We start from the raw sequence: 14828 nt of genomic DNA, 5'->3' as shown, positions 1-14828 counted from the left end.
GTAATTTGCTGGTACAGCTCTAAATATTTGTAGAAACTAGGGTCTCTTAGCTGTATGGAGAAGCATGCCATCAAAATCTCAGGGGATTTGCTAGAAAGCTGAGAAATTACAGCAAGTCTAAGAAGGATTGCTCATCTATAGCTAGGATGAATTGCATGCAAGAGTAGAAGACCTGATTTATGCCCACGTGCTAAAATCAAGGGGAAAATTCCGGGATTTTGATGTTTGTCACTCTTTAGGGCTGGAAATGAAGAATTTTCTCTCGCTTCAGCCATTTCTCCCTTTCTATGATAGATTCTCAGCCATTCTCAGCCATTCACAGCAGATTGTGGGTGGATAGTAGTGCATTTGCTATCCAAACCCTAATTTATAGCAAAAATTGGGGGTTCTTAGCCACCTTGAAATGTGTGCCCATTAAACAGAAGCTAAAAGATTAGAGAAGCTGTTGGAATCAAAGCATTTACAATAGATTTGATAAAGATTGTACATTCATATTGAAGGTTACTTGCATGCAAGTGCTCTTGATTCAAATGTGCCTGAATTTTGTGAGAAAAAATGGGTAAATTGAATCTTGATGTGCTGGTCATTGGTGACAACCCAAAGTATTGGAATTTGTAGAGAGATCAGTCTACAACTCAATGTACTACAGATTTCTAGCAATACGAGTTAAAGAAATACCACAAGGGTGTTGGCTTTAGGGCCAATTAGGTATTGGCTATCCAAGATTACTGTGGTAAGTTTTATATTTCAGATTTGTGAATTATTTGCTTGCTGTAATAAGTATTATTTGCTGTAATAAGTATTAAATTAGGTCATCTACCAGTCTATCTGAGAAGGAAGGCTGGTTTTAGTTGCTCATATGGTAACCATCCCTATGGCTAGTCAACTCACACTTATATATGGATCCACTGTGCATAGATCTCGATACATGGTGGGCACTTTTAGGTCAATCCCCAAGTGTACTCTAGTCTTGCACCCTACCCACCTACTTCTCACTCTGCATGAACACTCCAATTGTGACAGCTAAGAATGCTGTCTAGAGGATATGCTAGATCCTCAATTGGCCCACTTTGATCGTATCCTCTGACCTGCCAATTGTGGGCTCGCAATGCTACCACAAATGCCGAGTTAATGCAAGGGTTGGTTCTTGAGTTTCACTCACAATTACAACACTTTATTTACTTTAAGCATTCATTCAGCTTGAGCAGAGTGTTTTCTCCTCTATTTCATGTTTTTGCATTTTTGTTTGAGTTATTGCAATATAGCCGTGTTCATCATTCTATGTTTTCTAAGTGCTAACCCTAGCATATCTTCACAAGCATTTCTTGTATTCATGTTGTTCATCTACTGGTTTGGGGCTCCTTTAAAGTATGATGGAGATGGAGGAGCTCTTACAGCCTTTCGTGCACGTGCATTTGACATTCTATCTTGATCAGTTAGTTTGTAGTTGTGTTACACATTAGCTGAGTATGTGTACATTTCAGTTTGAGCTAAGTTGCAGGCTTGTAGCAGTTTTTTATGCAGATCGGCCAAGCACTTTTGCACCAGCAGCAGGTTGGACTGGATTTTTGCCATGAATAGCAGTTGGTCGGCTAGTTTTGAGTGCGCTCAGCTAGTAATAGCTATTGCCTAGCTATGCCCTCTCAATAGTACGTCTAGTTCTAGTACTTCTACCTCTTGGCATGGTAACCATTGCTCTAGTAGTGAAAGATTGACATTAGGGCATGTGGTGGATAAGTATGCAAGCTATGTGGTAGAAGGTTAGGGCAAAAGGAATAAAGTGCAATGTGAAACCTTTTTTAGATTGAAAGTTTGCACCTTAGAATTGAGCTTATTGAAAGTTTTACCCAGTAAGCAACTCACTTAGGGCACATAAGTTATATAGCAAGACTTGAGCTTAAGTTTGGTCTAGTGAAAAGCTCACTTATGATTAATGGTCAAGTCATTAATTAGCCTTTAATAAAAAACGAGATTTGATTGAGAAGCAATTGGCTACTCATTTAAAAACTTGATCTTGGGGGATACACTCTCACTTTCTCTCACATTTTGGAGCAACCCAATTTTGGTGAGTTGTAACAACAAGAGGAGACGCATGCTTGTTGGTTTTCTTAGTGATCAACAAGAGGAGGGTATTTTTGCAGCCATTGAGAGGTGTTGGACAATCATCAATCAATCTCTTTCTTCTCGTTTCTCTCTCTTAGGCTTTGCAAGCTCTATTTTACAGCAGATCAGAATTAGTGTTTGTTGTTTATAAAAGGTCATTGGCTAGGGTTTTGCACTAATGAACCATTTTGGGTGTGGAATTGCTTGTTGAAGATATTCCAACAAAAAAATCCCCAATTTTCCCAGCTTTGTATGCTTGAAGACACATTGGTTTAAGTGTGTAATCGAGGCAGATTCAAAGCTCATTGTTCAAGGTTGGTGAGAGCAAGTGAGGACATAGTAATTGGAGTGAATCTAGTCCATTGAAGGGCTAGGCATGCGAGGACCTATTGGTAAAAAGAGTGTTGTCTTTGACAACCGTATTGATCACATGTGCAGGTGTCACAGGGAAGCATATCTTTAATGCTTAGCCTTGGGATTATCAAGTTGTGCACATGTGAAGTGCAAGTCAATTAAGTCACGGTGATGGGCTAAGTAAGTACTGTAAGTATGCAATGGGTCACGGGTGACATTGACAAAGTTGTATTAAGTAATGTTGGACCGGTGGTTGTGAGTGCCTAGTGTCAATTTGGGCCTAGGACATTAATTGGGCCTTTAAAATGTCATGTGGTGACATTAGGACTAGACATGAATTAATAAAGTAATGCTAGTCTAAGGCTATTTATTTATTTAAACACTTTAAAGTTCCAAAGGGGTTGGCATATTAAATGTGGATGGGCACAAGCCAATTAATGGGTAGGGTCAAATGGATGTAATCAAACTCTTGAAATTTAATTATGAAAATTAGTTAATTAATGTTGGAAAGCGCATTTGGAAGGCTACCACTTGGCAAACTTGCCCATGCAAGTTGAGAGAGGGTTGTATGGGGTTGGCTGAGTGTGGAGGCAGCCATTTAGAGGTTAGGAGAAGGAAGAACGATTGGATTAGCTTTGAGACTAGCGATAGTTGATCATGCAGCATGGCAGGATAGGGCCAACAGGTTCTCTTTGTCATCTTAGTAAGAGGCGGTGATAAAAGAGGAGGGCTTATCAAAGCCGCACTACATTTCTACTTCACTTTTGAAGTTGTTGGTGCCATCAGAATTGCCTTTAGAACTAGTGCTCAAAATATTCTCTTTGGAGCTGATTGCCTATATCATTCTTTGACATTCCCTTGGCAATTCTCACCATATTCTGGCCATTGGTGAAGAGCTGCAATGTTTTTTTTACTGCTGAAACCCTAATTTACAGCAGCAAGTAGGGGTTCTCAGCCACCTCGGGATCTATGCCCAATAATTGAAAATCTTGTACTCATAGTAGCAGTTGTGAATTGGGAATTTACAGCTGATGTGAGGGGTGAGTTGTCCTCATTTATTTGGCTCACATGAAAAAGCCCAAATATCAATTTGTGTCCATTTTCAACCAAATCAAGGGGAAAATTGATTATTATTGCTGCTGGTCAATTGTGACTACCCTTTGTATTGATTTGGAGAAATTTATCCAAATCTCAGTGTACTTCATCTTAGTGTAATGCAAGATAAAGAAATACCACAAGGGTGCAAGTTTTTGGGGTCAATTGGGTTTGGGTTGTCCAAGATTAATCGGCAAATGTAGGTTCAGATTAGTGAGTTTTTTGCTTGCTGTAAACCATGTTAAATCAGGTTATCTACTACCCTGCCCGAGAAGGAAGACTGGGCCACAAGTGGTTCTTGTAAAGGCTCATCTTTAATATTTAAAAAATTACAAGAAGGTGCGCTCACCTTGAGGGCCAATTTGGTTTGGTCTATTGTGCAAGATGGCTGTAGCTCTTGGGTTCTTTATCTTATTTATTTTCTTTCCTAAATAGTGTGTATGTTGTAAGTTTATGTTCACTACCTTATAGATCTATCTATAGGCCTGTTTCATGGTTCGATTGTTAGGAAATCGCCATTTTTCCCAAGGGGGCGAGCTTTGGTTGTCTCAATGTTCTCACAAGTCTTGGCATTGGATATTTGGCCTTCCCAATGGAGACCATATCCATAGGACTGCACAAGTTGGTATGCACCGACTCAAACGTAGTAGTAGCCTTGTGTGAAGCAACATGTGGATGAGCCTACCTATGTTGCTTGCCCTGTAAGCATCTAGGGCATAATGTGTGAATGGGGACAAAATCTAGAAGTCCCTCCACTAACTTCTTTCGAGAAGCTTGTCTAATGGAGTCAAAATCTAGGTGTCCATAGCAAGCATGTCATCTTAGCCCAAGCTCATGGAAAGTTTGCACAGCAAGGAGAGTGAGCTTATGAATCCCATGCTTTTGAGTACTTGTCCAAAGAATAGAGCCAATAGAAGAGTCCTTAGCGGCCATAGCATACTGGGTGAAGACCACGGGTATCTAGTTGTGTCAAGCCATGGACAAAAATAAAGGTTAAAACCTAAATCTGGTATATAAAGAACTTTGGCGGAGGAAGTGTCTATTTAGCAAAATGGGAATAGTCCCCACTCCACGAATGGATATAGAAGAATTGTCAACAATGGTGATGGAACCCCACTAAAATCTTGAAGCCAATCCTGTTTGTAGGTCATATGTGAAGAGGCTCCATTATCAATGAGCCATGGCTTCTCCTTGGTGGAAGAAGTGTGTGCTATATCTTCAACCTCAAACAAATGAACAAAAATTGATTTGGTAGCAGTAGGAGTAGCCTTTGAGTCCTTGGAACCTTCCTTTGGCTTCAAATGGGGGTACTTCTGTCTCCTCTAGATGAGTGCCCTTTCCACAGTGTGGACATGTAGGCTTGGACTTCTTCTCATCCTTCTTTTCATCCCGCTTCTTGTTTTTTGCCTTCTTGTCCCCCTTCTTGTTTCCCCCTTCCACACCTATGGTAAAGGCCCTAGTAGAGCTGGATCCATTGGCTCCTATTTCTTTGAGTCGCTCATCACGCTTCAAAACAAGCGGAGCTAACTCCTCCCAAAGAAGAGGAGTTTCACCTATCCTGGAGGTAGGCAAACTAGTGTAGAAGTCATCATACTTAGCAGATGGCAATTGGGTAAGAAGACCCCATCGCCATTTCCTCTAAAGATATTGTCTGGAGGGATGCAAGTTTATCCTGCATATCCTCAATCTTGTTGATGTGATCCTTTATAGAAGGAGAGTCATCAACGGAAAGCATTCTGAGTCTCTGCTCAAGAGTATTACAGTCTCTTCTCACGAGTATTTGAATGAAAATTTTTCCAACCCTTGAGACTTTGTATGACAACTAGTGCTGTGATTAATAGTCTTTGGTTTATGTTTAGAAAGTAAAGGAAGTTCTTGTAGGAAGATAGGCCAATTTCCATCTTGATACTGGTGTGCAGTGCCTGCAATGTCCCTGAAATACATTTTAATTCTTAGTCTTGACATGCAGGCTGAATTTAGTCACCTTTCTAATATTGGACGCTTCTGGAGGACTTTTCACTTTATTGGCAATCCTGTTTGTGAAGCTGAGTGAGAATGGGTTTAAAGATAGAGTTAGAAACTCTCCATCTGGTTGCCATTTACAGACAACTGTGACGATCTGTGTGTGTGGGGGGGGCATGAGGTCTGACATTCAGTTGAGCATGTATCATATTGTGGTGCATTACATGATCTGTCATGGGCTAAAGGATCATCTTCCTAGAAATTTTCTACTTTCATTTTTTATCAACAACAATCAAGTCGTTGAATGGTATAACATTGCTCTACTTTGATATTTTTGTTGGATTTTTAGAGTACTTCAGCTTTATGACGTTTCAATAATTTTTCGCAGGTGTTTACATCCTTTTCTAATAGGCCTTGGACAAATTCTGAACTCTAGCTGATATTTTTCTCAGGTTCATTGTCAAAGCAATTTCACCCTGCTTTCTCTTCTGGGTGTTTCAATCTTTGTCTCAAGGCTTCTTGGCAGACTTGTTCCACTATGGGATCTATGACAGCTGATGCTAAGAAGACAATTTGGCTGTGGACGAAAAACAAGGATGTTATGACAGCTTCTGTAGAGAGAGGATTTAACACGTTTATTTTTACTCCGGAGACCCAAGGTCTTTCAGAAGAATGGTCAGGTTTGTGGGAAATTCTTTTCGCCTATGCTTTATAGCAACAATTATGAACAGAACCAGTCAATTAAAGTTATAAGGCTTTTGAGTCCTTTTGGAGCATCATGCATGGGTTTAAACTTTCAATGTATGCTTTACAGAGTAGTTAGAATCTGTATACATACATGTACTGTCAGCTAGACACTTTTCTTCCTTGTGAGGCTGTAAATTTCATGACATCACAGATAAGTTAGAATTTGTATTCATACCTAATGTTAGCTAGACACTTTTTTTCCTTGTAAGGCCATAACTTGTATGGCATATCATGTGTGCAACTCTCAGGACAAGTATTTGGGTTGAGTAATGCATTGTTTGATGGGCATTTATCCTATTCTTGTTACAAGTTTTTAATGTGCCCATTTCACTTGTTTAATGTAGACCTTCTAAAATGTACCATAATGTTTTGTTTGTGGAGTCTTTTTAAGTTTGTGCTCATTTCACTTGTTTAATCTAGACCTTCTAAAATGTATGATAATTTTGTGTTCATGGAGTCTTTTTAAGTTTTGTTTGCTCAATGGCTGAATGATGTTCTCTTGTAACTATTCCTTTGATTGTCTTGTGGCAGACACTTTACAACTAGACTCAAACCTAGTGTTGCAAAAGACCCCAAAAAGGCACAACCTTGAAAAATAGGTCTTGTATTATGGAAGTGGATTTAGGAGACTGTTTGTGGTGATTGTTCTATGTGGGAATGCTGAAGCAAGCTTTGTAGGAGTTATGTGGGAACTAGGCCTAAGAACTAATGTAATGATCAATATGCATAAGCATGAAAGGCATATAAAGGGCCTCTCACACTATAACTATTTATATCAATGGAACTTGAACGACCATTGACTTGAGAATCCAAGTCTGTGCACGTAAGCCTTTTTTGTTACTACAAGCTAGCGTTAAGGGGCCGACCTCTTAATGGTAGTATTAGCCCTGGTGTTTGACCACGTTTTGCAGCTTTCTTCTGCTCTGCTATTGGTTCACAAAGAAGATGTCATCAAGCCTTGCATTGTTTTAACTTGTGTTACTACCTGTAGAAGCCGAACTAACTATGCGATGGTGGCCGAATGGAGCAGAAGCCTTTTTGAGCATCAAAGAAATCTCTCTTTGGCCACTGAAAACAACTTCTTAAAGCCACAGCCATTTGCCTCTAGAAGCTTGCCTACAAGTTCTCTCACAAGCACAATCAAAGGATCTCGAGGATAGCAAATTTCCCTCATAAAAGACCCTGTTGCCCAATAAAAGGTTATTCTCAGAAGCAATAGAGGGAGCCATTTGAAGCTGCTCTTGCTGTAGATGAAATCCATAAATAGAGACTGTCTCTGCAAAAGGGCCTTGCACACTGTAAATATTTTATATTGATGGAAGTCGAATGACCATTGACTTGAGAATCTAAGTCTGTCCATGTAGTCCTTTTCTCTTGTGACAAGCTAGCACTAAGGGGCTGACCCCTTAATGTTTGTATTTGACCTGGTGGTTGACCACGTTTTGCAGCTTTCCTCTGCTTTGTTATTTGCACAAAGAAGGTGTCATCAAGCCTTGAGTTGTTGTCTTACAATCCATAGAAGCCCAACTAACTATGCAATGGTGGCCGAATGGAGCAAAAGCTTTTTGGAGCATTGAAGAAATCTCCCTTTGGCCGGTGGAAACCACCCATTAAAGGTCACCTCCATAGCCATTCGCCTCTAGAAGTGCCTACAATTTCTCTCACAAGCACAATCAAAGGATCTCAATGATAGGGAAATTTCCTAGTAAAAGGTCATGTTGACAAGAAAAGATTATTCTCAAAAGCCATGGAGGGAGCCATCTGAAGTTGGTCTAGCTATAGAAGTAATCCATAAATAGAGATTGCCTATGCAAGTCATAGTAATAGGGGATGGCCATTTTTTAGCTTCTAGTCCGAGTCTCATCCTGTCCCCACATCATTCCTTCCGAGATAGTGTCTTTTGAGCCGGGTCTACTACCAACTCTTGATCACTCACCCTACTCCCCGCCATCGCGACGCAACACTGCATTGTCTCGACTGTCGGCTGTGCCATCCCCCCCCCCCCCCCCCCCCCCCCCCCCCCCATCCCTTAGCCGTCCGTGCCACAGAACTAGAGCTGAAAGAAACAACTATCTTCGGTCAGGTCATTGGATACTCCCTATCGAGGGCTCAACTGCAGGATTGACTCCACTCCACATTGCGCATTGGCCCAGCGCAGATTGTGGAGGTAGTCCTCATGGGCTGATGGATCTTCATGGTTCAACTCACCTCTGTGGATGCAGCTCGCAAGTTAGTGGAGAGCTTGCCCTATGCCTCCACGAAGGGGGTCATCTACATGGTTCTGTGGTATAGCGGCTTCACTGTGGAGTTATTTGCGCTCCACAATAGATTTCTTAGACACCCAGTCACTTTACTTTTCCCTCAACTGGTGGTAGAGTACCGCCAGTTAGTGGAGGACTTTGGACTCTTCGGCACAGTTCTCTTTGCCTCCTTCACAGATGCAGTGACAGTTGCAAGAGTCCCAAAGGTATGAGTGGTTGTGAACGACACAAAGTGTATCCCAAAGTTCTTGGAGATCAAGGCAGGAGGTCACTTCTTTAGGCAGCAGGTCATTATGATTGGGCAACTGGGGCAATGCCTGCGCTGCCACGACTTTGGGCATCAGGCAGGAGATTGTATGCTCTTTGGAGCTAAGGAGGCTCCGTCGATAGGCCTGTAGGTGGACGCTGACGGCTTCACATGGGTCGAGAGATGACAAAGAGGGCGAGGGCAGGGGAGGCCGCATCCAGCTTCTTAGACGTAGCCTCGACAGCAGGGAGCAGGAGGGCGAGCGACGCCCCCTAGGCAGCACGCTCTGCAGCCCCTCCCTCCCCCCCCCCCAACCACACACACACACACACACTTGCCGCGTACCTCCGACCATCCCTTGATTCTCTCCTCCCACCACCCCCCTGATCTGCACCCGTTCCAAGAGATCCCCCCTAGGCCCACCCCCCCCTCCTCCCATAGGTGGCGACGAGCCACATATGCCCATATCCTCCTCGCACCAGCAGAGTTTCCCCGCCCACACAGCCATTAGCTCATCTTTCCTTCCGCCTGTCACACTTTCCCGAGACAGGCACAATTTTTACCATAGGAGTTTTTCCGCAGTGGCCCATGTTCCTACTTGAGAGTTGCGGAGTGCGGAGAGTTCCCACTACCTCTAGAGGTGGGGATCTTCATGGTTCGTAAGTCAAGGAGGGGCAAAGTCCATCTACTAGCACCACCGGATGGACCAAACTACACCTTTTTCTTTCAGTCCTCTTACTCAAGGGATTGGACGATGACATAGATTGAGGAGTTGAAGAGTCAGGTGGCAGACCACATCTCCCAGTGGATGGGAGAAGAACTAGCACTGACTGCACAGTAGTGGCCTGGTTGCATGGTGGACATTAACTGGTGGGTTGGAGCCAAGGTACCACACTTGAGCATGATCTTTCGAGCCTCCCCATAGTGGAGAGTTTCGAGGGATGTGATCGAGTGGCCCCTAGCATAGGCGGCTCATTTCTACCAGTATACAGAGTCACGACTCTCAGCATGGCTAATAGACGTATTGATAGTACCACCTGGAGCATCTATCATCCCTTTGGTTCGGCCGAGGGCCACCTTGGGGGACTGGAGTTCGCCGTGCAGACCTACGGCAAAGCGTACTTGCATGCCCCATAGTTTTTTCTCCTCATCAGCAGCCTCCACACCGAACAGATGCCAGGTCGGTCAGTTGCAGGTTTCCCCATGAGCTTACACCTTGCATCCTGGAATGTGAATAGTTTCCACTACAGTGGGGCATGTGGTTCCAGGAAGTTGATTGTTCGGCAGGAGCTACAGCCTGCCCTTGCCAGATGGATCCACATCTTATTTCTACAGGAGCACAAGCTCACTTCCACCTAGGCCCAATGGGTTGGGAAGGTACTCCCGGGCAGCTTGTACATCTACTGGGAGCACGCCACACGGGACAATAGTGGCAAGGAGGGTTCTATGAATCAGATTGGATATTGGGGACTCGTGCCTTGGAGTCCTCAATGTCTATGCCCCTACGGAGGTTAGGGCACGCAGCAGATTTTGGGTGGAGATTGCGGATGGACTCCTAGAGGCGGACTCTTGGATCGTTGGAGGAGACTTCAACAACCTGGAAGCTTTGGAGGACCAGCATGGCAGAGGCAGAAACTACCACGGCATGGTTGGGGAGGAGGAGAAGGCATGGGAGATCTTTCTACTGGTTGTAGGAGCATGCGATGCTTGGAGAGACCCTGCCTTCCACAAGAGGGGGAGGCCGCTAGACTTCTCTTAGGGATACATGCGGCTAGATGGAGTCCTACTGGAGCGGTTGAACATGTTTTATGTGGGAGAGTGGGGTGGCTCTCGTGGAGACTAGATTAGGCAGTTGGCAGGCACCACCTTGTCCGGTTCTCCTGACACTAGATCCCCTAGCATCTGCCCTAGATACACGAGTCTGTCGGATCCCTGACTCGATCTATAGGAGGGAGGAGGTGACGAGACAAATTGAGCAGGTTTGGACCAAAGAGTGGGGCAGGAGGGATTGGGTCGTAGAGGAGGTTGCAGAGGCCCTAGTCGAGTCGAGCAGAATTTGCCAAGAGGCAACCATACAGGCCAGGCAACAGAGCTGGGAGGAGGAGAGAACACTCCCGCAGGACCTTGCAGCCACGTAGAGATTATTACAGGAGGCACCAAGGGGATCCCACCCTTCATGCACAGGAGGTGTGCACTCGAGCAGTCATTGCTGGCCTAGAGGACAAGCGCTTGGAGTTCTCTTTCCGCACCTCAGCAGCTTTCTAGGTGCGGAAGGGAGATACGATGTGCAGGGAGTTCTTCTAGGTGCACCAGCCTCGCTTCTCAAGAGAGCAGATACGCAGCCTTCGAGATCAATATGGGAGGACTTGTTCTAGCCCAGACGAGGTGATGGAGATCGCCACCGACTACTACAGTTGCTTGTTCCAGTAGGAGACGGCCCCAGCTAGAGGGCAGTGATGTAGACAACAAGTATGGGATCACATCTTGTCCCTCGTCTCAGAGGAGATGGGAGGCTCCCTCTTAGCCCCCTTCACAGAGAAGGAACTAGAGGAGGCTTTCCATACACAGGACATGTAGAAATGCCCGGGAGAGGATGACCTCTCTAAGGCCTTCTTCACTACCTACTGGGAAGTGGTGAAGGACCCCCTATTGATGGCCTTCCAGGAGATCTTCACTTCAGGACAGATGCTAGGGAGTCTTTCGGCAGGCCTTATGAATCTTCTCCGCAAAGGGGGAGACCGGTTGGAGCTTTCCTAGTGGAGACCGATCACATTATTGTCAGTGGCCTATAAGGCACTGGCAAAGATGATTGGTAGACGACTACGCCCTGTGCTGCCAGACACCATCCACAACACAGAGACAGGATTTGTCTAGGATAGGAGCATCCTGGACAATATATTCACCTTCTTTGAGGCAACAGAGTGGGCTCAGCACAGTGGGGAGAGACTGGCCGCACTACTCTTGGATTTTGAGAAAGCTTATGACAGGGTGGACTGGGACTTCCTAGAGGGCACCATGGTGAGATTGGGTTTCTCCCAGGCTTGGATTCATGGGGTCTCTGCACTTTACAGATCAGCCACCAGCAGGGTTCTCAGAGGTGGCAGGCGTGGGGAGGAGTTTCGGCTAGAGAGATCGGTACGACAGGGCTGCCCTTGGCCTCGTATCTGTTCCTACTCTTTGTAGAGGCGATGTCCCATTTCCTCAGGTCACGTGTGAGCGGATTATGTGGCCTCCAACTTCCAGTGAGAGAGGAGACTGACTTGTTAGACTCATAGCATGCAGATGACACACCACTCTACATAGAGGATGATGAGCTGATGCTGGAGAGAGTGAGGTTGGCTCTTGAGGTGTTCTGTTTTGCAACAGGAGAGAAAATCAACTGGCGAAAGTCGGCGGGTTTTCTCACAGACCCGGACTCTAGCACAGAGTGGGGCGTCCACCTGGGATTTAGATGGGTGAGCAGAGGGTAGACTGTCCGGTACCTAGGGTTCCAGGTGGGACTTGACATCACCCCCGCCCAACAGTTTCTTTGTGTCCTTGATTCTATTCGGAGAAGGAAGCTGACCTATTGTAGCACGGCTCACTTCTCACTAGCAGTCGAGCCCTGATGGTCAACAAGGTTCTCCTAGTGATGGCCTAGTATATCGCCTCGTGTTGGTGCTTCTCCTTATCTTGCGTAGTGCAACTTCGTCGCCTAGTGTGGAACTTCCTTTGGTCAGGGTCGGATGGCTCCAGGGATTCTAGGCCAAGGTGGCATAGGTGACCATCATACGGCATCAGTCAGAGGCAGGGCTTGGGATCATAGACCCAGAGTATCAGAGTATGGCCCTCTTGGGCAAGCTACTTGTCTGCGGCCTCACACCAGGAGGGCAGACGTGGAAGGTTTTATTACAGGAGGGTCTTCAGGATTGTAGACCGAGGCTTGGCGGTGAGTGGAGGCCGTCCCTGAGATGGATCTTTACGTTAGCCCAGATCACCCCCTTCAGATCACCTTTCCTATGCAACTTACTCTGCATGTGGCAGGGCCTCTGTAAGGTCCTAATCCAGAGTCCCCCAAGCTGCCAAGAGGAGATAGACCGTCAGCTGGTGATCTAGAACCCCCAGATCAAAGATCGGGAAGGGGCACAAATTGGCGAGTGACCCCACATCCAGTGGGCTGGTTGGGAGGCCGGCCCCGGCTCGTACCATCAGGACTTGACGAGAGGTATACAGGATGGCGGACGAGGAGGTGCTATAGCGAGTATCGGGTTGCGAGAGAGGAGTGGAGTTGAGGAGAAGGGAGATAGACGCAACAATACCTCTAGAGTGGCTTGCTTCCCTGATACAAGTGCTGATAGAGCCTAGGGAGGTATGGGCCGCTAGGTTTTCACCAGCAGGCATCCCCCTATAGGTGGCAGGTAGAGTGGGCAGCGTCTTGCAGGGGACTTTTTTCACTGTTCAGGAGGGGGGGCGTCCAGCCCTTGATAGAGGGCAACAGGATGAGGGGATAGTTGCCCTTTCTTGGAGGAGGATTCGGGTGGTGGGCCTTTAGGGGAAGACATGGCGACTGGACCCTTATGTTTTCTGGAAGGAGCTCAAGGAGTGGCACCTTTGGATCCGGGAGGGCAAACCACTTGATGAGCTGGAGTGGGATCCAAGAGAGTGGCTATGGCCGGCAGCTGCCGCCGCCAAGAAGCCATCGAGGTTCCTAGAGTACATTGCTAGGATTGATAGACACGTACTGATGTATGAGGATATGGATTGGGCGCCGTCATGTAGCAAGCACTGGGCGAAGCACAGCATCACGGAGCTGTTCCGACGGAACTTCTGGCGTCGCCTATGGGATAGCTAGAGGCCGAGGGTATCGTATTTCTTATGGTTGGTGGCACATGGAGGCTTGGTAGTGGGAAGTTGGCTTGCCTAGATGCAGAAGGAGGGAGGTTGTAAGTGCTGCACACAACAACTTCTGGAAACCTCATAGCACTGCCTTTGGTCATGTGAGGAGACGTAGCTTGTGTGGAGAGGAGCATGCCATGTCCTTCGCCGTATAGCACCCAACCTTGGTTGCATCTCATGGGGAGCTTTCTGCAAGTAGGCAGTCAGCTAGGGCTGTCACGTTCTGTATGAGGTCGCAGGATGCAGGACACGATATTCATCATCAAGGCAGGGTCGTGTGGAGCGGTTGGTTTGGAGGCTCTACCCATCCGCCGGGTAGTGGAGCCCATAGCAGACCGCTTTGAGGTATGGGAGATCATAGGGAGTCTTACTGGATGGCATATTTGGAAGGCCGGTGTTAGGAGGCTTTCGGCGGAGAGAGACTTTCAGTACATGCGACCTTAATAGAGCTCTGGACCTCCATCATCCACTTCCTCAGCGGCCGGTGGGATCAGGTGTAGGGCGAGTCCAGGGCTCGTTAGGAGCTCCGTTGTCATTTCATGCGTACTTGGGGCAGCCAGGACCCGGTTTTTGTAATGCAGGCAGGCAGCCCCAGATGGCGATACACCTCCCCCCCTCCATGGCTTCTTGCCCCCATCCCCCCCAGACTGCCTTGAAAGGCTTGTATACATGATGTATTTGTGACTTTGCATCAGCACTCCGTTGTAATCAGTTTTTTTGAGTGATATAATCAGCCACATTTCATTTGCAAAAAAAGTCCCATCCTGTCCCCATACCGTCCCAGTCCCATCCCCATGTTAGAGCCCCCTCTCATGGTAATAGGGGATGGGAATTCTTGGCCACGTCCTTGTCCCCAAAATCCATCCCATGTTACTATGATGCAAGGGGAAGGCACTCCTCAAACCTTTAACATTGGAGCCTAATTAAGCTTAGTGTTGGCAATAGAAGCTTACTATGACTTTGAGAAGGTACTAAGCATCTCCTACAAGGAAATCATGTTCTCTTGTAGGCTGTAACAATATCAGCAATTGCCCTATGGCAAAGCCTTACAACTAGCTTCTAGTTGCACTCCAAGAAACAATGTCACAACAAATGCTACAAAGATCAAGCGTTGAGAAAAAATTCTTGAATTGTGAAAGTAGATTTAAGGGACTCTGGTAGTGATTGTTTTATGCCGGAATGCT

The 14828-nt window shown here is 46.1% G+C and overlaps 1 protein-coding gene across 5 annotated transcripts in view; it reads left to right on the top strand.

The window, feature by feature from the left end:
* Positions 1-14828, top strand: part of LOC148038059 (3-dehydroquinate synthase) — a 107897-nt gene that overhangs the window by 62954 nt on the left and 30115 nt on the right. For 3 of the 5 annotated variants that reach the window (XM_087668475.1, XM_087668447.1, XM_087668439.1), the window contains exon 2: positions 5967-6194. In XM_087668475.1, the coding sequence (XP_087524601.1) occupies positions 5967-6194 (228 nt within the window). Of the gene's footprint in view, positions 1-5219; positions 5822-5902; positions 6195-14828 lie in introns of those variants that run through there. The other 2 variants (XM_087668466.1, XM_087668457.1) reach the window with 2 other exon arrangements.

Source organism: Lygodium microphyllum, chromosome 3 (genome assembly GCF_053477565.2).
Source record: "Lygodium microphyllum isolate KBCC chromosome 3, Lygodium_microphyllum_v1.1.10, whole genome shotgun sequence".
NCBI lineage: Eukaryota > Viridiplantae > Streptophyta > Polypodiopsida > Schizaeales > Lygodiaceae > Lygodium > Lygodium microphyllum.
Note: the sequence above shows the minus strand (reverse complement) of the source record. Positions and strands in the feature narration are given on the sequence as shown.